General features: G+C 40.5%; 1 protein-coding gene across 1 annotated transcript; it reads right to left on the reverse strand.

Annotated features, from left to right (window-relative positions):
* Positions 1 to 5,751: 5,751 nt before the first annotated feature.
* On the reverse strand, positions 5,752 to 6,633 carry LOC122013776 (probable CCR4-associated factor 1 homolog 11). Its single transcript, XM_042570003.1, has one exon. The coding sequence runs from the start codon at positions 6,631 to 6,633 to the stop codon at positions 5,752 to 5,754; it is 882 nt and encodes a 293-aa protein (XP_042425937.1).
* Between the last annotated feature and the right edge of the window lie 17,103 nt (positions 6,634 to 23,736).

The following is a 23,736-nucleotide window of genomic DNA, read 5'->3' on the forward strand; positions in this document are numbered from 1 at the left end:
CAAGAGGCATGCGATTCTAGTATTTCGAATTTATTTTCGATGTTGTGTTCTTTGTTTTTCTTTTCCTTGTGATTTGATTGTTCTTTTCGGTTGACCTAAAGTTATTTAAGGAAATTAAATATTAGCTTTCCTTAAAAGGCTTTGTCTAGGCGATGGTGGTTGTTCCCATATCCAAGAAGGCCATGTGCCTCGCCATGCAGTCCTGGAAGCCAATTTTGGAAATTAATATTTAATGGAATTAATAACCTAGGTGATTTGGATCGAACGTGTTAAGTTCCGCAAGAGATCCAAGTCTAAACCTAAAAGAACAAATAGATTAAACTTTGGATCAAACGTGTTAAGTTCCGCAGGCGATCCAAGTTTAATTTAAAAGAACACATGGTAGCTAGGAAAAGGTTCAGACCTTTGTACAAAATTTTTGTACAGTGGAACCATTAGGTTTTCCGAGTAGCAACCAACATCCGTAGACCAACCAGTGAGATTTTGCGTCAACCTATCATCATTCTTACTTAGTATTATTAGTAATTTATTTATAAGCATGCTCAATCTTAACAACTGTTCTTACTAATCATAATAGAAATAAATGCGTAAAAGTTATGGAAAGTTACTTTCTTACTTAGAAGCTGCAGGATCAATTCTTGATGTGTGTGACGGAAAGATGGAACTGGCTCTAATACCAAACTGTAACGCCCGCCCTTCTACTAACCTTAACTTACATGACAAACATTACTCTTTTCTGTATATCATAAATTTTGGCATTCCTACCTATTACACCCTGCTCAGTCCATAGATATATTCTAACTTGTTACGACTGGTAGAACATGACTTAGAGCCAAGCAGAGCTGAAGGGGAGTCTAAAGCTTCTAACGAGTATGGGTCGTGTGGCCCTGATAGGTAGAGTAGTCCCGGCTAGCATAGGGCACGGCCGTGTGAGGGTCACACGGTCGTGACCCTTGGCAGCGGAGAAGAAGGGCATGACCGTGTGAACCCATACGACCGTGTCACTTCGACCGAGAGGAAGAGAGACACGGCCGTGTGAACCCACACGACCGTGTAGCTTTGATCGAGAGTAAGAGGTGCACGACCGTGTGATTCCACACGGCCATGTCACCTTGGCCCAGGGGAAGAGGTGCATGCCTATGTGATTCCACACGGGCGTGTCACCTTGGCCGAAAGCAGGCAGTGGAAGGCCATTTGAACCCGCACGACCGTGCCACGGGCCGTGCGAAGGGTCACACCTTGCTCTACCAAAGAGCTTGTTCTCCCCTTTTTCCACTTATCCTTGCCACTCTAAATTCTGCCAAACCAATAAATTCATCCTAAACAATTAGTGACAGTACTTTATGTAAAGCGGAGAAAAGAAAATACTCAAGTTCTAACATGTCCCCACACAATAACAAATTCTCTGATCTCCTTCCATTGTTCCGTCACACACACACACTGCTCCTGCTGCCTCCTCTTACTCAAACTTTCCTTTTCATTTATCTGCAGTATAAGGAAATGCAAATCTATAAGAGGATGCTTAGTAAGTACCATCTACTCACAAAATGATACATTAAAAGAGGACATGCTTTTTAAAACTACTTGAGGAAAATGCAACAATGTAAACATGTTTTTAAAACTACTTAGGGAAACACAAACATGCACTTGATAGTAACACACACTAAAACCATACTTCGGAAATATGTACATGACATGTATTTTTAAACCAGTTTATCATGCAAACCATCAACTTAAAAACCATACTAGTAGTGTAAGGAACACAGGATTCTAGGCATATTATAGAGTTCATCAAAGCTACACAATATAATTTAAATTCTCAACTTAGGAAACTTCCACTAAGACAACCCATGAAGTTTGAAAACTTTATATTACATAATTAGTGAAAATAATAATCACTTGCTTGGCCCCGACATTGTACCACTTTGCGTGCATCCTTAATAAGATCCGAGGTAGCTAATGTCGAAACTATCAAGGTACTAGTAGGCGGTCTAGGAGCCTAGGGGCGATCTAGGAGCCCACCCATAGACCTTGTGTCCAGTACATGCCTTTCTAAAGTAAAATATTTTATTTTAACTATTAATTTCTTGTACTTGCACTTGCTTGGCATTTAGCCAAACACCTTATGTGCGCTTAATTTCCCCCATACTTATAGGGAAGCACTTTAGGCACCTGATTATACTTCTTAGTCCCAAAACTTAATGGGAAGCAAATCAAGATGTTCTAAACATGCTCTTGATCCCAAAACTTTAGAGGGCATCATACATATCATAGTATCTATCTCTTTTAACATGCAATAAGCATATCATAACATGCAACACACTTAAAACATATCGTAACATGTATTACCGAAACTACTCATACTACAGGTGAGAGATACTTACATCTTTTCGCTAGATTTTGCTACTATAAGATGAAGGGAAGACAATACTCTCTTTTGCATGCTTTAATCTCCAAGCCACCTTTCCTCGCGCGAACTACCTCCTTGGGAGAGACCCTCTCCTTAGATTCTCCCCTTGGAAAGCCTTAAGGCTTGGAGCCCTAGGGTTCTTGGCCGAAACTTGAAAGGAGGGAGGAGAAGTTTCGGCTAGAGGAGAAGAGGTGATCAAAATTAGGTTTTGATCTCATACATCCCCTTTTATACTAAGTGGAAGTTGGAGAATCTCTTCACACATAATCTACATATAATAAATTATTTCATATTGCTCATGTGATGCTTTACCACCACCTAATGGCTACTTAAACCAATCTCAACTAAGAGGTCTTGGGTTCAAATCCTAGCTCAGGCCACACATATTCTTCCAGTACGGAAAATCATCCCCGTAGAATAGGGGAGGGCGTACTGCGTTGAAGCCTTCAATTTTTGACATAATTAACCTACACACAAGGAAAAAAATAGACATAGAGAGTCCCAAGACTTTGTCTTCTATTAGTAGCGTGGGAGAAGAAAAGATAAACTGGAAAAAAAAAACTGAATTGGTGTTGCACCAAGTCAGATTAATAGCGACGAAATTTTTTTTCCAAAAAGGTAATAGTACCAGTTTGGAAAATTAAGAAAAAAAAATTTGGAAACCGAAAATAAAATGAAAAAGGTTTCACCCCCTTGTCTGATTGGTGGTTGCACCAAATCAGAGCGGTACCTGCTCTGATACCACTTGTTGGATCGATGAATTTCGCTGGGGGGGTGTGAATAGCGATTAAAAATTCGAGAGTAAGCAGCGAAAAATAATTAAGCCAAAGCAAACACAAAGATTTATTTGGTTCGGAGTCTTTTGCGACTCCTACTCCAAGGCCCACACGCAAGGGTGCTTTCGATGGGCAATCACTAATAATTCGAAAAGTTTGATTACAAATTAAGTACAGGAATTAATTAGTGAAAAAAGCCGACAATAAATAAAAAATAGAAACAGAAATAGCACTTTTGTCGGAGAGCTTTCACAACGTCGTAGGAGCATAGAGGAGTAGATTTTTCGTTGTTGTGTTGAGTTTCAGCCTTTACCCTCCTTATATAGGAGGTTCGGGGCGCCCTGAATATGACGTAGCGGACCCAACCAGGATGCTCCACGTGGCGAGGCAACGTTGAGGATAAAAATTTGCCTCCAGGCGCCCAGATCCATCCCGGGCGCCCAGACCCTGGTTTTCCAACAACTTCCTTCCTGCAAGAAAACGTTAGTCCGGAGGCAAACATACGATATATATATCCTGCAAAACAACGTGTTAGCACAGTTTAAAACCAACAAGTAGAGTATTAGCTATATTCCGTCTCCTCGAGACCGGAATCTAGTCACGATCTCGACTTAGATATCCGAAATGGGTTTAAGCCAGATCGACGCTTAATGTTCCCTTCCCGGAAATGCGTCCTCACAGTCACTTCCCTCCAGTGACTTACCTCCACTTACCTGCCAGACGTCCGGTCAGCCATTCGACCCGTCTAGGCTTCGTGCCAGCTATCCCGTCGACCTAGCTGGACTTCGTGCCAAACGTCCGGTCAGCCCATCGACCCGTTTAGACTTCGTGCTAGCTATCCGGTCGACCCGTCGACCTAGCTGGGCTTCGTGTCAGATATCAGGTCTGCCCGTCGACCTGTCTGGGCTTCTCCTGCACACTCGATCAGAGTGTTAGATAACAACGAAACTAACTTAACCTGTTTTGTCATTCATCAAAACTTGAGTTACCCCGTTAATACTAACCGCACCAACAGTATCATGAGTTTGTCCACAGACAGTGGCCCTAACTGCCCACAAGATCAGACAATGATAGCATGAGTTTGCGTGCTATTAAAACTTGATATATGTTTGTTATGTGCTTGTTATATGTTTGTTTTATGCAGGTAATTTATTGGTCATACCTGCTGGAGCAGGTTAGTGATGAGTTATATTGTTGTTTATGGTTTGATTAGAAGATGATTTTATGTTGGTACTCTTACTTTGATAGTAAGTATTTATTACCTGAGATTGCATCCTTTGATCCTCTTATGTATAGTAGCATGCACTATCTTCCTATACCCACTGAGTTATTGTACTCACTACCCCTTGTTTCTCCTATATTTCCAGGTTAGTAGGTAGAGGAAGTGTCGTATCGCTCAAAGGTCTTAGCTATCGGTTCTACTCGAGTTTGGATGTTTGTTCAAGTTGTTTTATTTTTTGTTATGTTGTTGTTTATTATTTTCTTTCCTTCGTGGAATCGATAAGGTTTTTGTAATAATATTATAATTGTTAGTTTATGTAAATTAGTATATTCACATGTTAATGCATACATACACACATAGATATTTAAAAGATTAGTATGTTTTCATTTTACGTCGATATTTAATTTACTTAATCTGAGTTTGATATCGATTATTTACTTCTCATGTTGTCATTATATGATATCATCCGGTTTAACAGACAAATATATCTTTGGGGTGTAAGAACTTTATTGATATTAGAGTATGATTTAAATTCAAAAATAAAGATGACAATAACCTTTATAGAAAGAATAGAAAATCTAACAAAAAAAAACATCCACAGAGCCTCTGAATACGTCTTAAATAATATTTTTTTTAGCATGAGATTAGGTTATTACAAATTTTACCTATTAATTAATTGTATATCTCTAAAAGAGTTTTGATTTGAATGGTTTAAAGTCACGTGGTTAAATCTGGAAAATAAAAATAATGATCTATAGAGCTCGAATCCTCCTGCATGTGTTGCCTTCTTTCCTATGTATGAGTGTGCCACCCCTTCCATGCCCTATCATCGGTCATCCTTCCCTTGTCCCAGTAGGTGAGCAAAGCACCGCTCACCTATGTAACACTAACACTATTCACTAAAATAGTTATTATAAATTATAAACTCCTGTAGGCTACGATGACGATCAATAAAAGAGAAAAACAAACGCTGACCTCTGAAGCACCAACACTATCACTAAAATAGTTACTATAAATTCTAAACCACTAGAGGCTACGATATATATGACTATCAATAAAAGGGAAAAAAAACCATTTGAACAGAGTATGATCCGATCCAGAACACACGAGGGGATGATTTAAGGCAAAGTAAAACAACAAGTACTCATTATCCAAATTAAGAATTAATATTGACAATTTGTTTGCATATCTGATGATGCGATAACATATAATCTGTACTTAAATACAAAAAGATACGATGAAACAGTGAACAATTAATTTTGTGTACAAATTAAGCTAATGCTGACAGAATCATTATCAACTGTGATAAGCCATGAACTCTAGAGCTAGCCACAACTAGATTACTATTGCAGTTGGAGGTCATAGAGTGTTCCCATGTGTTCTGGACGATCAATGAGTTGTGGATTCACACGAGAAGCGATTTGATAGAACACCTGCCATGTTAATAAGCTATCGGAGCCGGACTGATGTCGAGAGCCCACTGCTCGCTCAACTCGGACGGTAGAGGCCACCCGCTCCAATCCTCCGTAAAGCCCAGGACAATGCTTGCAAAGGTGCTTCACATCGAACACCCTTTTGCCGAAAAAGAAGTGAACGAGGTGCAAGAACTCACGAACGGTCTTTGGTAATTTGCAGTCACATGTCAGCATCTTGACTAGGAAGGCGAAGTCATAGGCGCCTTGGAAGGTAACCCAGGAGACAGGAGAAAAATGGCCAAAGGAAAGCAAGCCGGAGGTGGCCAAGTGGTGGGCGAATCTGCAAGAGTCGATGCCCCATATTTGATTCTTTTGGAAGTCGATGCCATTAGCCTTGAGCAGCTCGACGGAGGAAGGGGCGTAACGGTCGCGGTTGATGTCGAAGTCACGGAAATTAAATTCCCACACGTAACGCACACAAGTGCCGTCGCTGTAGATGGCACATGGGAGGTTGCCGGCGGCGTCGGAGAGGGTGAGACCGACCTGGACGATGCGGAGGGCCTCGACGTTGGCGCGGATCAATTCGTAGCGCTGGGGGAGGGTGAGGGTGCAGTAGGGATTTTTGGAAGCGACGACGACGCCAGGATACTCGGTGTCCAATGCGACGAAGGGGTGGAACGGGACGGCGGAGCGGATAAGGGCGAACTCCTCGTCGAGGTTATGAGCCCACACGGAGCGAACCTCGATTCTGCTGGTGCTGGCGGCGGAAGAGGAAATTAGCATATCGTTGTTGACAACTGCGACAGCCATTATGAGTTTGATGATATTAGAAATACTAAAGTACTGGAAGCTGGAGATCGAGGAGATGTTAGGTTTCGATCGATCGAGTTGGAGTGGAAATTGAAGGGAAGGATCGGAGGAGTTTAAATAGAGCAGCAGCAAATCAAAATCAAAATCAAAGCGGGAAAATCGCAAACACACTCAACAGAATTAGTTGCTGCGAAATATTAGGAGATATATATGGAATTAATCAGGACTTTAAGTCAAGGATAAATCCAGCAGCAATTAGCGAACTCAACTAGGGGTTTAGTATTAATTAATTAATTAAAGTTGTTGCCATCCAATCATTCCTTTTCTTTCTTTAATTAAATTTCACGTACGTGTAATTTCGTCATTATTTGCCTTTTGTGAAATTTCCACTCATTTGTTTTGGTTTGAAATTTTTTTAAAAAACAAATGTTTACGCTCATTTCTGATAAATTAATTAAAAGTATACGTAAGAAAAAAAAACTGGAAATCAAATCCAATAAATGATTGTCCGATCCGTGGATTAATTGGATAAATCATACGTTAAACTCAAAGTTAATTTTAAAACTAAAACCTATTGAGAAACCTCTTAAGTTTTTATTTCATGACCTATTGACTTATAAGATGGTCCTCGAAATTACTTTCTCCTTCATATAATCTTATATAATTTGAGAAGTGGAGAAACTATTTTACAAAAAACTTTTATAATATTGATACAAGTTGTAACAAATGGATTCAGGAGATGATATGACAGTCAGAGTCAAGGTGACGTAACAATCAAAGTCAATCGAGGAGAACACCTCCTCACCTGGTTCTGATTGGCTACCCAGCGCTAAAGCTCGCCGAATTTGCCTGGTCAGATTTAAAGTAGTGCGAAGAAAAACTAACCAACCCGTAATTAGGTCGAACATAAGGGGTTCTATCACACCCCGGGGGAGTCCATGCCGGAGGAAATTTCGGCAGCATCTCCCCTGTATGGGTGACAATCTGAAACTTTTTACAACATAACCATACACGGCCAACACGACCGGAAACATACAATAAAATAAAAGTAACAACCACGCAGTATAATAGTAAACCCTAACCTAAGCAACAATAAGGAAATCATCTCCAATATCTTACTCAACTACACTCATAAAACTCAAATCTTATATCCTATTCAACTACACTCATAAAACTCAAATCACCAACATACATATATCCAAACCTACCTCTTCTGCTGTCCGGGCAGGCATATAAAAAAATATACCAGATGAAAACTCATCGATAATAAAAGACCATACAAGATCCAAGTGTCAAAAAGATACAAGTCTGAAAACATAGACGATAACATAATAAGAAAACCAAAGAAAATATCCAAAACGGAAATCCTCGCAATCTGGAGGGAGAACTAGCGACTGGAAATCCTCCGAACAGCCTGAACCTGAAATAGTAATATCAACAAGGTGAGTCAACTCCTCAGCGGGTAACTACTGACATGCATAGTCAGAAATAACAACTAATAATAAATATGCGTACAGTCTCCTGGATATATATCATATGAAAAATGCAAAACTGTAAGGAGCAGGAGTATCTGTACTAACCAGGACCTGAGTATAGGGATAACAAGGTCGTCAGACCTAGAGTATCATAAATCTTGTATGCATGTCAAACAAATGCATCCACCAAATATGCAGCATATAGAGTGCAGCAAACACAAGAAATAAATGTAGTCAGTGCATATGATGCAACATGTCCTGGTCACCCTTGACGCCAGTCAGCCGTCTCACACACGATGGTGATACCGAGTGGGTAGGGCTGTGACAACCATGCACTCTGTCATCACTGCTCCTGAGTGACCGAGTGAACGGGATGCTATCGGAGTACACCTATCCTCCTTATCCCAAATCATAAGTGGGGGAGCTCAATGTTCTCATCTCCCAGAGACAATCCAGAGGAGGGATCACTGTCCTGCTACCACGCTCGTTTATCTTAACGAGCCACATTAAACAAGCCCAAATGAGCTTTTATCGAATCAAGTTTCGAATAGTTCATGAACGGCTTGGTTTATTTACACCCCTACAAGTAATTGATGACTCAATTCTTTAACTTAATCTGACACTCTTAAGTTTTTACTTCATGACCTATTGACTTATAAGATGGTCCTCGAAATTACTTTCTCCTTCATATAATCTTATATAATTTGAGAGGTGGAGAAACTATTTTACAAAAAAACTTTTATAATATTGATACGAGTTGTAACAAGTGAACTCAGGAGATGACATGACAGTCAAAGTCAATGTGACGTAACAATCAAAGTTAATCGAGGAGAACACCTCCCCACCTGGCTCTGATTGGCTGCCCAGTTCTAAAGCTCGCCGAATTTGCCTGATCAGATTTAAAGTAGTGCGAAAAAATGCTAACCACACTACAAGAAAAATGTCATTCAACAACACTCAAACGACAACGGTTTTATACCAAACCGTTGTCTTTTTGTCTTTTAACAACGGTTTTAACAAAAACCGTTGTCTTTTAGCAATTTTTTTGGCCTACGACAACGGCTTTTAAAAACCGTTGTCTATTTATGTTTTTTTAAGACTACGACAACGGTTTTTAAATGCTACAACAACAGTTTTTGAAAACTGTTGTCTATGTGCGCTTTTTTTTGGGATTACGACAACAGTTTTTAAAAGCCGTTGTCGATTAAGTGATGTTGAATACTGGTGTTTTTTTTCCTTCGCCGTTTTTTCCCCTTCGCCAATTTTTGCCCCGCTTTTTTTCTTTCCCTCTCCCCGAAAGTTTTTTGCCGCCGCATTCCACCCTTTTATCTTCTCAATCCGTCCCTCTTTTCTCATTTCTCACAATCTCTCGCTCACCGGAGCCGCGCAGGAGCAGCAGCAGTCCACGAGTCCATTAAGGACGCCCTCACCGGCAAGACCTCCGACATGAAATCCACTAACAGTAAGTGTCCTCTACTTCTTCCTCCTGCATCTTCTCGTCGAAAACCCTAGATGCTCCACTGCCTTCCATCCTAGATGGGCCTCAGGTTCGCTTCTGCCATATGCGTCGCTGCCGCCTCAACTAAAAGGCCTCTCTATCATGCACTCTTCAACATGCGACTCAGTGATCAAACACAAACCCTAATGAAAACGAACTTGCGATGGAGGAAGAGATCTCTGCTACTCTTGGACAAACTTCTTCTCCGCGTACTCGCCACTGTCACTGACACCCTTCGCCTCCCCGCCTCCCTCATTTTCAAATCATTTGAGGGGTTTTGTTCCTTACATATTTTTTATGCTTGTTTCTGCCCAAATAGAGTCCTTTTTGTGACCTATTTCTGCGTAAATTTTTAGTCACAAAATCTTCAATTTTTTGACTGATTTCAGGTCGATTCTTAGGGCTTCCAGTCGTGAGATGTTGGTGTTCAAGCTTAGTAGAGTTTTGAATCTACTCATCCCTTTTTCAATGATTTCCAGCATCAATTTGGATTTTTCTGGTGAGTATAGCCTCCTGCTCTATTCCAGCTTTCGGTATATCAAGTTTAAAGATTTTTAAGAGCTCGATTTCAACCTCTAGTGTGAAATTGCAGATGGGTTTCGTGAGGTATACAGGCTGCCAAAATGGGAATTTTACCTACTTCGATTTAAATCTATTCACTGCAATGATTTAGCTCATGATCAAAGTAAACTTAAAGGATTAATCTAGAGCCTATGGGAACTTTCTGAATTCATTTTATTTAAGGTATTCTTTCCTTTAATGGTCATCCCTTTAGTTTTCTTTGTATCAGTATATTGTTATGTTACATATTTTTTTTTGTGGGAATACTGCAGCTAGTTACATGATTATCTGTCATAATTGCAAATAAAACTAAATTTTTATGTTTGGGGTGTTTTTTGTTGTCAGTCTTATTATTGGGGTACTTTCTGAATTATTTTTAGAGTTCAACCATGTGGAAGGAAAATGTATTTGGTAAATATATATACAACACGACAGAATATGTTGCTTGTTCTTGTGTTGGATTTATTATTAATTATGTTTTGTTACTCTTCTAGTGTTGTACATCGTAAAAGTAGTTCAAATGATCCAACTCTTCAAAATTGGATATCAAGATTAGGATGTTGTGTTACACTTCTAGGATTAGGATGTTGTGTTGTTCTACCTTTGTTTTAATAGTGTCGTTGTCATTTTGTTGGCTGCTTTTGAAATTTCTTCGGAATGTTGTAAATATTATTTTTGAATGTTAAAAAATTATATGTTAAATTTTATTTACAAATTTAGTATTTTGAATGATTTATAATACTAGAAAATTGTATAATAAATTTTAATATTTTTTTTATTTTTTATCAAAAAAAGACAACGGTTTTTCACTATTGTCGTAAATAGTTTAAAACTGTTGTTGAAGACCCTGTTATTAAAGGTAGACGCTCAAAGACAACGGTGAAAAACTGTTGTCTTTGAAGGAAAAGACAACAGTTTTTCACCGTTGTAAAAATTGTTGTCTTTGTCTTCAAAGACAACGGTTAAAAACTGTTGTCTTTGAGCACCCCCTTTAACAACACAGCCTTTAACAACAGTCTGAAAGGGGCTACGACAACTATGAAAAACCGTTGTTGTAAGGGTTTTTTCTTGTAGTGCCAACCCGTAATCAGGTAGAACATAAGGGGTTCTATCACACCCCGGGGGAGTCCCTGTCGGAGGAAATTTCGACAGCATCTCCCCTGTACGGGTGACAATCTGAAACTTTCTACAACATAACCATACACGGTCAACACGGCCGGAAACATACAATAAAATAAAAGTGACAACCACGCAGTATAATAGTAAACCCTAACCTAAGCAACAGTAAGGAAAATATCTCTAATATCCTACTCAACTACACCCAAAAAACTCAAATCTTATATCCTACTCAACTACACCCATAAAACTCAAATCACCAACATACATCCAAACCTACCTCTTCAAACCTACCTCTTCTGCTGTCCGAGCAGGCATGTAAAAAAATATACCAGATGAAAACTCATCGATAATAAAAGACCATATAAGATCCAAGTGCCAAAAAGATACAAGTCTGAAAACATAGACGATAACATAATAAGAAACCAAAGAAAAGACCCAAAATGGAAATCCTCGCAATTTGGAGGGGGACCTAGCGACTGGAAATCCTCTGGACAGTCTCAACCTGAAATAGTAATATCAACAAGGTGAGTCAACTCCTCAGCGGGTAACTACTGACATGAATAGTAAGAAATAACAACTAATAATAAATATGCGTACAGTCTCCTGGATATATATCATATGAAAAATGTAAAACTGTAAGGAGCAGGAGTATCTGTTCTAACCAAGACCTGGGTATAGAGATAACAAGGCCGTCAGACCCAGAGTATTATAAATCCTGTATGCATGTCAAACAAATGCATCCACCAAATATGCAACATATAAAGTGCAGCAAACACAAGAAATAAATGCAGTCAGTGCATATGATGCAACATGTCCTGGTCACCCCTGACGTCAGTCAGCCGTCTCACACATGATGGTGATACCGAGTGGGTTGGTCTGTGACAACCATGCACTCTGTCATCACTGCTCCTGAGTGACCGAGTGAACGGGATGCTGTCGGAGTACACCTATCCTTCTTATCCCAAATCATAAGTGGGGGAGCTCAATACTCTTATCTCCCTGAGACAATCTAGAGGAGGGATCACTGTCCTGTAGGTGCAGCGGAGACCGGCAAGAGGGGGGTGAATTGCTGAAAACAAAAATAAAACTACCCTCCTAGAATTTCAACTCAGAAATAAATGCAGTAGTAAAATAATAGAGACAGAAAATAAAAGCAGAAACAGAATTTTAACCTGGTTACAACCAAGAGGGTTGTTAATCCAGGGCAGTGAAAAGCGCACTAAGAAAATTCTCCTTTGCTGAAGGCGGAGAAGCCTTTTACACTCTAATTGCTCAGAACTACTGCTAGGAATTGCTTACAGAGTTGAATGTAGAAGTTGTTGTGAATTCCTAATTCCAGGGGCCTTTAAATAGCCTCTGGAAATCCGATCTCGAGGGTCCAAGGCGCCTCCAATAGGGGTCCAAGGCGCCTCCAAGAGGTGAGTGGATAAAACTTTATCCGCAGCTTGAAACAGTCACTTTGACCTGTTGAAGGCGCCTTCAACAAGCTTGAAGGCGCCTTCAAGCTGGAGGCGCCTCCAAGACTGATGGAGGCGCCTCCAAGCCTGATGGAGGCGCCTCCAAGATGGCAGCTCCACTTTTAGCTTGCTTTCTTCAGCTTCCGACGCTCCGTTCTTTTGGGTGATTGCGGCCAATCGGAATAGGGCTCACCCGAACCCAATTCCCGGCCTTCTCCTCGAGCAGCCTTCCGTCCCGGTTTAACATCCCTCGAACGCCGCGCACGCTCTTCACGCCCACCGGAGTATTCTTCCATAGCTCTCTCGTCCTTCAGACGCACCGAGCCCGTCGGCTCCCCTTCCCGTGCCGTCCTTCTCGCTAGCTGCGTCTTCCGCTCGACTTCCTGTGCTCCTAAGCTCCTGCACACTCAGACACAGGGATCAAACACAGCAGGACCTAACCAACTTGGTTAATCATATCAAAACTATCACGGGGTCCAACAATCTCCCCTTTTTGATGTGCATCAACCAAAGTTCAAGTTAGGGTTAACAAATAGACATAAATAGTAATTTTAAAGGAAATTACTAAACTAACAAGTTAAGCATAATTTTTACAATAAATAAGATTGCAACACAAAATATTAAACATTTTTAATTTTTAATTTTTAATTTTCCTAACTCCCCCTAAACTTGTACCTTTCACTCCCCCTTTGATCACAGCAAAAATGGGGTCGTAATTAGAGGGAACTTTTAAAAAAAAAAAAATTCTAAGTAAATGAATTTTCAAACAGAACTTTCCAGAAGACTTTTTGAATTAAAAAAAATCCAAGTAAATAAACTTTTAGAATTTTCCAGAAGAATATTTCGAAAAAAATTCTAAGGATTTTCCAAAAAAATATTTCAAGTCAAAAAGCAAATTAAGTCTTTAGAATTTTTCAGGAAAAAATTTTCTAAAAATGAATTTATAAACAAAATTTTCAAAAATGTTTGATTAAACTTTCAAAGCATTATTTAATTCTAATTTTTAAATGCTTTTTTCAGAAAGTTAATTAAACATTTCATTTCAATATTTCAGCTTCCAGGTCGTAGCGAGGCACTATGCCTTCTTGGTTATTGGAGCAACAACCAGTTCCTTGACAAAGCTTTATAAAGAAATTTACTGTTTAATTTTCTTCTCTGAAAGCGCTAAGTCTAATATTTTAACTAAGATCAAATATTATGATTTTTAAATTTCCATTTTAACTTCTCATAAGTTCTTAATTCACAATTTTTTAGAATTATCGCAAAAAATATTGAGCATGCAAAAAATTATACATTTTCTATTGTTAGTTTGTCAAAATCTTTTAATTGATAAATTGTCTTTTAACTCAATATTCTTTAATAGTTTTTCAGTTTTTAATTTAAAATATTCTTTCGACGAAATAATTTGTAATTCACGAAAATCTTTCGGCAATATTTCAATTGAAACAATTAATTTGCCAAGAGGTGGAGACCATACCTGACTTACCTTGTCGGCGGTTGATTCTCCCCTTGTTGAGTTGTTTTCGTCTTCTGATATTTCTCCCCCTTCATCGATGCTCATTTGTGATGAGCATTCTAGGTCTTCAAGTTGGAGTTCGGTTACTAGTTCTGTCTCGACACTTACCTCAATTTCAGACTCTTCTGACGTCGGATCAGTGTCCATCGAGGAGTCGGATTCAACTTCAATTTGTTCTTTGTGGTGTTTTAAGAACTTTTCCCAAAGTTCTTTTGCGCTATTGTACTATCCGACTTTGTCGAGATCTTCATTTGGTATTGTGGTTAGAAGATGAAATTCAGCCCGTGCATTTGCCATAAACTCGTCACGTTGCTTCTCGTTCCAGAGGTATTTCTCGAGCTCTTCTCCGTTTGCTTTCTTTGGTGCTTCATAACCAGATTTCATTATTAAATAAATAGAAAAATCAGAGTTAAGGTATACCTCCATCTTTTGCTTCCATGAAGCAAACTCCCCCTCGAATGCAGGTGGGTAGCCACTGTCTCCAGCCATCGTTTTGATCGTTGTGCGTCAGTCGGCGGTTAGTCCTTCTGAGCGGTCTGGCTCTGATACCAATTGTAGGTGCAGTGGAGACCGGCAAGAGGGGGGTAAATTGCTGAAAACAAAAATAAAACTACCCTCCTCAGATTTCAACTCAGAAATAAATGCAGTAGTAAAATAATAGAGACAGAAAATAAAAGCAAAAACAGAATTTTAACCTGGTTATAACCAAGAGGGTTGTTAATCCAGGGCAGTGAAAAACGTACTAAGAAAATTCTCCTTTGCTGAAGGAGGAGAAGCCTTTTACACTCTAATTGCTCAGAACTACTGCTAGGAATTGCTTACAGAGTTGAATGTATAAGTTGTTTTGAATTCCTAGTTCCAGGGGCCTTTAAAAAGCCTCTGAAAATCTAATCTCGAGGGTCCAAGGTGCCTCCAATAGGGGTCCAAGGCGCCTCCAAGTGGTGAGTGGATAAAACTTTATCCGCGGCTTGAAACAGTCACTTTGACCTGTTGAAGGCGCCTTCAACAAGCTTGAAGGCGCCTTCAAGCTGGAGGCGCCTCCAAGCTGGCAGCTCCACTTTCAGCTTGCTTTCTTCAGCTTCTGATGCTCCGTTCTTTTGGGTGATTGCGGCCAACCGGAATAGGGCTCACCCGAACCCAATTCCCGGCCTTCTCCTCGAGCAGCCTTCCGTCCCGGCTTAACGTCCCTCGAACGCTGTGCATGCTCTTCATGCCCACCAGAGTACTCTTCCACAGCTCTCTCGTCCTTCGGACGCACCGAGCCCGTCGGCTCCCCTTCCCGTGAAGTCCTTCTCGCTAGCTGCGTCTTCCGCTCGACTTCCTGTGCTCCTAAGCTCCTGCACACTCAGACACAGGGATCAAACACAGCAGGACCTAACCAACATGGTTGATCACATCAAAACTACCACGGGGTCCAACATGTCCTGCTACCACGCTGCGTCACACTACCCATGAGTGGACCAGCGGAGCCCTTGACAGAGCAACCTGCTGCAACTGTAACGCCCGCCCTTCTACTAACCTTAACTTACGGGACAAACGTTACCCTTTTCTGTATATCGTAAATTTCGGCATTCCTACCTACTACATTCTGCTCAGTCCATAGATATATTCTAATTACGACTGGTAGGACATGACTTGGAGCCAAGCAGAGCTGAAGGGGAGTCTAAAGCTTCTAACGAGTCAGGTGGTGTGGCCCTGACAGGTAGTGTACTCCCGGCTGGCGCAGGGGCACGACCGTGTGAGGGTTATACGGTCGTGACCCTTGGCAGTAGAGAAGAGGGGCACGGCCGTGTGAACCCACACGGTCATGTCACTTCGACTGAGAGGAAGAGAGACACGGCCATGTGAACCCACACGGCCGTGTAGCTTTGACCGAGAGGAAGAGGTGCACGGTCGTGTGATTCCACACGGCCATGTCATCTTGGCCGAGGGGAAGAGGTGCACGCCTGTGTGATTCCACACGGTCGTGTCACCTTGGCCGAAAGCAGGCAGTGGGAGGTCGTGTGAACCTGCACGACCGTGCCACGGGCCGTGCGAAGGGTCACACCCTGCTCTACCAAAGAGCTTGTTCTCCCCTCTTTCCACTTATCCATGCCACTCTAAATTCTGTCAAACCAATAAATTCCTTCTAAACAATTAGTGACAGTATTTTATGTAAAGCGAAGAGATGAAAATACTCAAGTTCTAACATGTCCCCACAATAACAAATTCTCCGATCTCTTTCCATTGTTCCGTCACACACACACACACTGCTCCTGCTGCCTCATCCTACTCAAGCTTTCCTTTTCCTTTATCTGCAGTATAAAGAAATGCAAATCTATAAGCGGATGCTTAGTAAGAACCATCTGCTCGTAAAACAATACATTAAAAGAGGACATGCTTTTTAAAACTGCTTGAGGAAAATGCAACAATGTAAACATGCTTTAAAAACAGCTTAGGGAAACACAAACATGCACTTGACAGTAACTCACACTAAAACCATACTTCGGAAATATATACATGACATATATTTTTAAACCAGTTTATCATGCAAACCATTAACTTAAAAACCATGCTAGTAGTGTAAGGAACATAGGATTCTGGGCATATTATAGAGTTCATCAAAGCTGCACAATATAACTCAAATTCTCAACTTAGGAAACTTCCACTAAGACAACCCATGAAGTTTGTTTTACATAATTAGTGAAAATAATAATCACTTGCTTGGGTCCGACATTGTACCACTTTGCGTGTATCCTTAATAAGATCCGAGGTAACTAATCTCGAACCTATCAAGGTACTACTAGGCGGTCCAGGAGCCTAGGGGTGATCTAGGAGCCCACCCATAGACCTTATGTCCAGTACATGTCTTTCTAAAATAAAATTCTTTCTTTTAACTATTAATTTCTTGTACTTGCACTTACTTGGCATTTAGCCAAACACCTTATGTGCGCTTAATTTCTCCTATACTTATAGGGAAGCACTTTAGGCATCTAATTATACTTCTTAGTCCCAAAACTTAATGGGATGTAAATCAAGATGATCTAAACATGCTCTTGATCCCAAAACTTTAGAGGGCATCTTACATATTATAGCATCTATCTCCTTTAACATGCAATAAGCATATCATAACATGCAACACGCTTAAAACATATCGTAACATGTATTACCGAAGCTACTCATACTGCAGGTGAGAGATACTTACATCTTTTCACTAGATCTTACTACTATAAGATGTAGGGAAGATAATCTTCTCTCTTACATGCTTTAAATCTCCAAGCCACCCTTCCTCACGCGAACTACCTCTTTGGAAGAGACCCTCTCCTTAGATTCTCCCATTGCAAAGTCTTAAGGCTTGGAGCCCTAGGGTTCTTGGCCGAAACTTGAAAGGAGGGAGGAGAAGTTTCGGCTAGAGGAGAAGAGGAGATCAAAATTAGGTTTTGATCTCATACATCCCCTTTTATACTAAGTGGAAGTTGGAGCATCTCTTCACACATAATCTACATATAAAAAATTATTTCATATTGCTCATGTGATGTTTTACCACCACCTAATGGCTACTTAAACCAATCTCAACTAAGAGGTCTCGGGTTCAAATCCTAGCCCGGGCTATTTATGAATATATTTTTATTTCATTTTTTTCTTCTTCTATTTCTTTTTTGCTCTTTTAGAATAGAGGAAATTTACGGATGTTACAATCCCCCACACCTTATAAGAAGTTTGTCCTCGAACTTAGAACCATTGTGGATACTTCTGTCTCATATCGTCCTTGCATTCCCATGTTTCCTCTTCATGCTACTGACTTTGCCAAAGCACTTTCACTAATGGTATCTCTTTGTTCCTCAGCTTCTTAACTTCTCGATCTATTATCTGAATTGGTCGACTTTCATAACTAAGATCCTCTTGAACCTATACCGTTTGTGGCTCAATCACTTGCTTTGCATTAGGAACATACTTCTGTTGGATCGAAAAGAATTTATATAACTCCACAATGGCGTGATATTACCCACTTTAGGCCTAGGCCCTCATGGCTTTGCTCTTGGGCTCTCCCCAAAAGGCCTCATGCCAATGGAGATATCTTTTTTCTTTATAAACCCATGATATTTCCCATTTGTTTTTGATATGGGACTATGCTGCAACCTTGCAACGCCATCAATCCCCTCCCTCAAACAAAGGACCACGGGCTTCCCACGTCCGATCCTCGACCCACCAGGTCTTCCTGCCCCTCGATCCATCAGACCTACTAGGTCTTTCTTGCCTAGCCGACACTAGGACTTCCTGCATGATGTCTGGTCCTCTTGATCCGAACATAGGAGCCCCCACTTTCTTTGTTCAAGGTCAATATTGTACCCACATGGCTCAATCAGACCATAGCTCTTGTGCACAGTCGGCGGTTAAACCTTCTGGCAGTCCGGGCCCTGATACCAATTTTTGGATCGAAAAGAATTTAGATATCTCCACAATGGCATGATATTGTCTACTTTAGGTCTAGGCCTCATGACTTTGCTCTTGGGCTCTCCCCGAAAGGCCTCATGCCAATGGAGATATCTTTTTCTTTATAAACCCATGATCTTTCCCATGTGTTTTTGATGTGGAACTATGTTTGCAACCATGCAACCCCAACAGTTTCTTTAGCATTGAGACATGAAATACATTATGAATGGCAGATATTTCCTGCAGTAGTTCTAGCTCCTAAGTTACCTTGCCAACCCTTCTAGTGGTTCGGTATGACACCACATAACGTGGACTCAACTTCCCCTGCTTTCCAAACCTCATTACTCCTTTCATAGGAGCTACTTTGAGAAACACTAAGTCCCCAACATCAAATTCTAGTGGTCTATGGCGCACATCCACATAGCTCTTCTACCGACTCTGAGCAGTTTCTATCCTCTAGCGAATGTTCTGAATGGCTTTGGTGGTGTCCTCGATAAGATCTGTCTGGAGTCCCATTTCTTTCTTTTCACCACCTTCATACCAATAGAAAGGGGATCTACATCTCCTCCCATATAGAGCCTCGTAGGGTGTCATTCTGATAGTAGCTTGATAGCTATTATTATATGTGAATTCTGTTAAGCATCGGTATCGACACCAGCTCCCTTTGAAATCTAAGGCACAAGCCCATAGCATATCCTCCAGGAATTGATTTACTTGTTCTGTTTGCCCATTAGTTTGAGGATGAAATGTGGTACTAAATCGCAGCTTAGTGCCAAGAGCTCTTTGAACACACTCCCAGAAGTGTTAAGTAAAGCGACCATCTCTATTAGAAATTATGGTTTTGGGAACTCCATGCAATCTGATGACCTCTTTAACGTACAATTGCGCTAGCTGTTCAATAGAGTAGGATATTCTGATAGCTAGAAAATGAGCAGACTTGGTCAATCTATCCACTATTACCCAGATAGCATCGTAACCATTCGTGGTTCTAGGTAGTCCTACTATGAAGTCCATAGATTTATCCTTCCACTTCTACTCTGGAATTTGGATAGGCTGCAGAACTCCGCCCAATCTCTGATGTTCTGCTTTAACCCGTTGACATGTTAGGTAGGTACTGACATATCTTGCGATATCTCTTTTCATTCCATACCACCAGAAGCATTCCTTTATATCTTGGTACATCTTGGTGGAACTAGGATGAATTGCATAGAGTGTTCCATGGGCTTCATCTAGAATTTTCTTACGCAGCTCTTCTTGATTAGGGAGACATAGGCGATCACCATAATATAGTACCCCATGGTCTGATACCCAGAACTCTCCATTTCCTCCTTTCTATATTCCCTGCTTGATTTTCTGAATAATAAGATCTTCCTCCTGCCCTTTCTGTATATCTGCAAGCAGGGCTGACTCTAATGTCAAAGTGGAGAGTTGCCCAACAACGATTTCAAGTCCAAAATTTTCTATTTCTTTCTGTAGGGGAGGGGGCAAGGCAGATAAGGATAATAGAGCGACACAAGATTTCCTACTTAGTGCATCTACCACTTTGTTCACCTTCCCTGGATGATAGAGGATTTCACAGTCATAGTCTTTGACCAGTTCAAACCATCTCCGCTATCTCATGTTCAGGTCACCATATGTGGGACTACAGGAGAAGCTTGCTGATTAGCAGTCAGGGTCGCAATAACCTGCTGCTGCTCCACCAATTGTCTCTGTAGCTAAGCAACTACTTCTAAGAGGTTGGGCAGTGGTGCAAACTCATTCGTCTCTTGTTGAGGTTCATTAATTCTTGGTTGTCTAGCCTGTCGTACTCTAGCCATTATACATATCCGTGGACCAACCAGTAAGATTTTGCGTCAGCCTATCGTCATTCTTACTTACTATTATTAGTACTTTATGTATAAGCATGTTCAATCTTAACAACAGTTCTTACTAATCATAATATGAATAAATGCGTAAAAGTTATGGAAAGTTACTTTATTACTTGGAAGCTGCAGGATCAATGCTTGATGTGTGTAACGGAAAGATGGAACTGGCTCTAATACCAAACTGTAATGTCCGCCTTTCTACTAACCTTAACTTACAGGACAAACGTTACCCTTTTCTGTATATTGTAAATTTCGGCATTCCTACCTATTACATCATGCTCAGTCCATAGATATATTTTAACTTGTTACGACTGGTAGGACATGACTTGGAGCCAAGCAGAGCAGAAGGGGAGTCTAAAGCTTCTAACGAGTCAGGGTCGTGTGGCCATAATAGGTAGTGTACTCTCGGCTAGCGCAGGGCACGGGCGTGTGTGGGTCACAAGACTGTGACCCTTGGCAGCGGAGAAGAGGGGCACGACGGTGTTAACCCACACGACCGTGTCACTTCGACCGAGAGGAAGAGAGACACGACCGTGTAGCTTTGACCGAGAGGAAGAGGTGCACGGTCGTGTGATTCCACACGGCCATGTCACCTTGGCCGAGGGGAAGAGGTGCACGCCCGTGTGATTCCACACGGCCGTGTCACCTTGGCCGAAAGCAGGCAGTGGGAGGTCGTGTGAACCCGCACGACCATGCCACGAGCCATGCGAAGGGTCTCACCCTGCTCTACCAAAGAGCTTGTTCTCCCCTCTTTCCACTTATCCATGCCACTCTAAATTCTGCAAAACCAATAAATTCATCCTAAACAATTAGTGACAATATTTTACGTAAAGAGGAGAGAAGAAAATACTCAAGTTCTAACATGTCCCCACAATAACAAATTCTCTGATCTCCTTCCATTGTTCCGTCACACAAACACACACACACACACACACACACACACACACACACACACACACACACACACACACACACACACACACACACACACACACACACACACACACACTGCTCCTGCTGCCTCCTCTTACCCAAGCTTTCCTTTTCCTTTATCTGCAGTATAAGGAAATGCAAATCTATAAGTGGATGCTTAGTAAGTACCATCTACTCACAAAATGATACATTAAAAGAGGACATGCTTTTTAAAATTTCTTGAGGAAAATGCAACAATGTAAACATGCTCTAAAAACTGCTTAGGGAAACACAAACATGCACTTGACAGTAACTCACACTAAAACCATACTTCGGAAATATATACATGACATATATTTTTAAACCAGTTTATCATGCAAACCATCAACTTAAAAACCATGCTAGTAGTGTAAGGAACACAGGATTCTAGGCATATTATAGAGTTCATCAAAGCTACACAATATAACTCAAATTCTCAACTTAGGAAACTTCCACTAAGACAACCCATGAAGTTTGTTTTACATAATTAGTGAAAATAATAATCACTTGCTTGGGCCCGACATTGTACCACTTTGCGTGTATTCTTAATAAGATCCGAGGTAGCTAATCTCAAACCTATCAAGGTACTACTAAGCGGTCCAGGAGCCTAGGGGCGATCTAGGAGCCCACCCATGGACCTTGTATCCAGTACATGCCTTTCTAAAGTAAAATATTTTCTTTTAACTATTAATTTCTTGTACTTGCACTTGCTTGGCATTTAGCCAAACACCTTATGTGCGCTTAATTTTCCCCATACTTATAGGGAAGCACTTAAGGCACCTGATTATACTTCTTAGTCCCAAAATTTAATAGGAAGCAAATCAAGATGTTCTAAACATGCTCTTGATCCCAAAACTTTAGAGGGCATCTTACATATCATAGCATCTATCTATTTTAACATGCAATAAGCATATCATAACATGCAACACGCTTAAAACATATCGTAACATGTATTACCGAAGCTACTCATACTGCAGGTGAGAGATACTTACATCTTTTCGCTAGATTTTACTACTATAAGATGTAGGGAAAACAATACTCTCTTTTGCACGCTTTAATCTCCAAGCCACCCTTTCTCGCGCGAACTACCTCCTTGGGAGAGACCCTCTCCTTAAATTCTCCCCTTGGAAAGCCTTAAGGCTTGGAGCCCTAGGGTTCTTGGCCGAAACTTGAAAGGAGGGAGGAGAAGTTTCGGCTAGAGGAGAAGAGGTGATCAAAATTATGTTTTGATCTCATACATCCCCTTTTATACTAAGTGAAAGTTGGAGAATCTATTCACACATAATCTACATATAATAAATTATTTCATATTGCTCATGTGATGCTTTACCACCACCTAATGGCTACTTAAACCAATCTCAAGTAAGAGGTCTTGGGTTCAAATCCTAGCTCAGGCCACAGCTTCTTCCAGTACAGAAAATCATCCCCGTTGAATAGGGGAGGGCGTACTGTGTTGAAGCCTTCAATTTTTGACATAATTAACCTACACACAAGGAAAAAAAATAGACATAGAGAGTCCCAAGACTTGGTCTTGGATTAGTAGTGCGGGAGAAGAAAAGATAAACTGAAAAAAAAAACTGAATTGGTGTTGCACCAAGTCAAATTAATAGCGACGAATTTTTTTTTCCAAAAAGGTAATAGTACCAGTTTGGAAAATTAAGAAAAAAAACTGAAAACCGAAAACAAAATGAAAAAGGTTTCACCCCCTTGTCTGATTGGTGGTTGCACTAAATCAGAGTGGTACCTGCTCTGATACCACTTGTTGGATCGATGAATTTCGCTGGAAAATTTGATAACGAGTCTGTCACACCCGTAAATCAAATTAACAATGTATTTCCCACTGAACCCCTTTACTACACAATCATGTTGTAATAACGAGCCCAGGATCGATCCTCGAGGAACTAACAGTTGGATGTAATCTAGGATTGTATTTTATTTCTATTTTTGGGGGTTTTAATATGAAAATGGGGGTTTAAGCTTGAATTTAAATCTAACAAAAGTAAAGCACAGCGAATAAGAAATTAATCTAAAGCAATAGTGAAATCTAATTATGTGCCAATGATCAAACCATAACGCATTGTCACCCTACATCATAATTAAACCATCAACACACTTAAACTAAATATGAAATAATGAGACGCAATTAAATCTGATCTAAAGCATAATTAAAACCCTAACTTAGAAATTAAACACTTAACAATTAACTAAGCATCAAACAAGAATTAAACTAAATTGTATCAATGAAATT

This window comes from Zingiber officinale, chromosome 8B (assembly GCF_018446385.1).
Source record: "Zingiber officinale cultivar Zhangliang chromosome 8B, Zo_v1.1, whole genome shotgun sequence".
Taxonomy (NCBI): Eukaryota; Viridiplantae; Streptophyta; class Magnoliopsida; order Zingiberales; family Zingiberaceae; genus Zingiber; species Zingiber officinale.

Excerpts from the sequence above, each read along its gene's own strand:
- LOC122013776 (XM_042570003.1), bottom strand. The coding sequence starts at position 6,633 with ATGGCTGTCGCAGTTGTCAACAACGATATGCTAATTTCCTCTTCCGCC.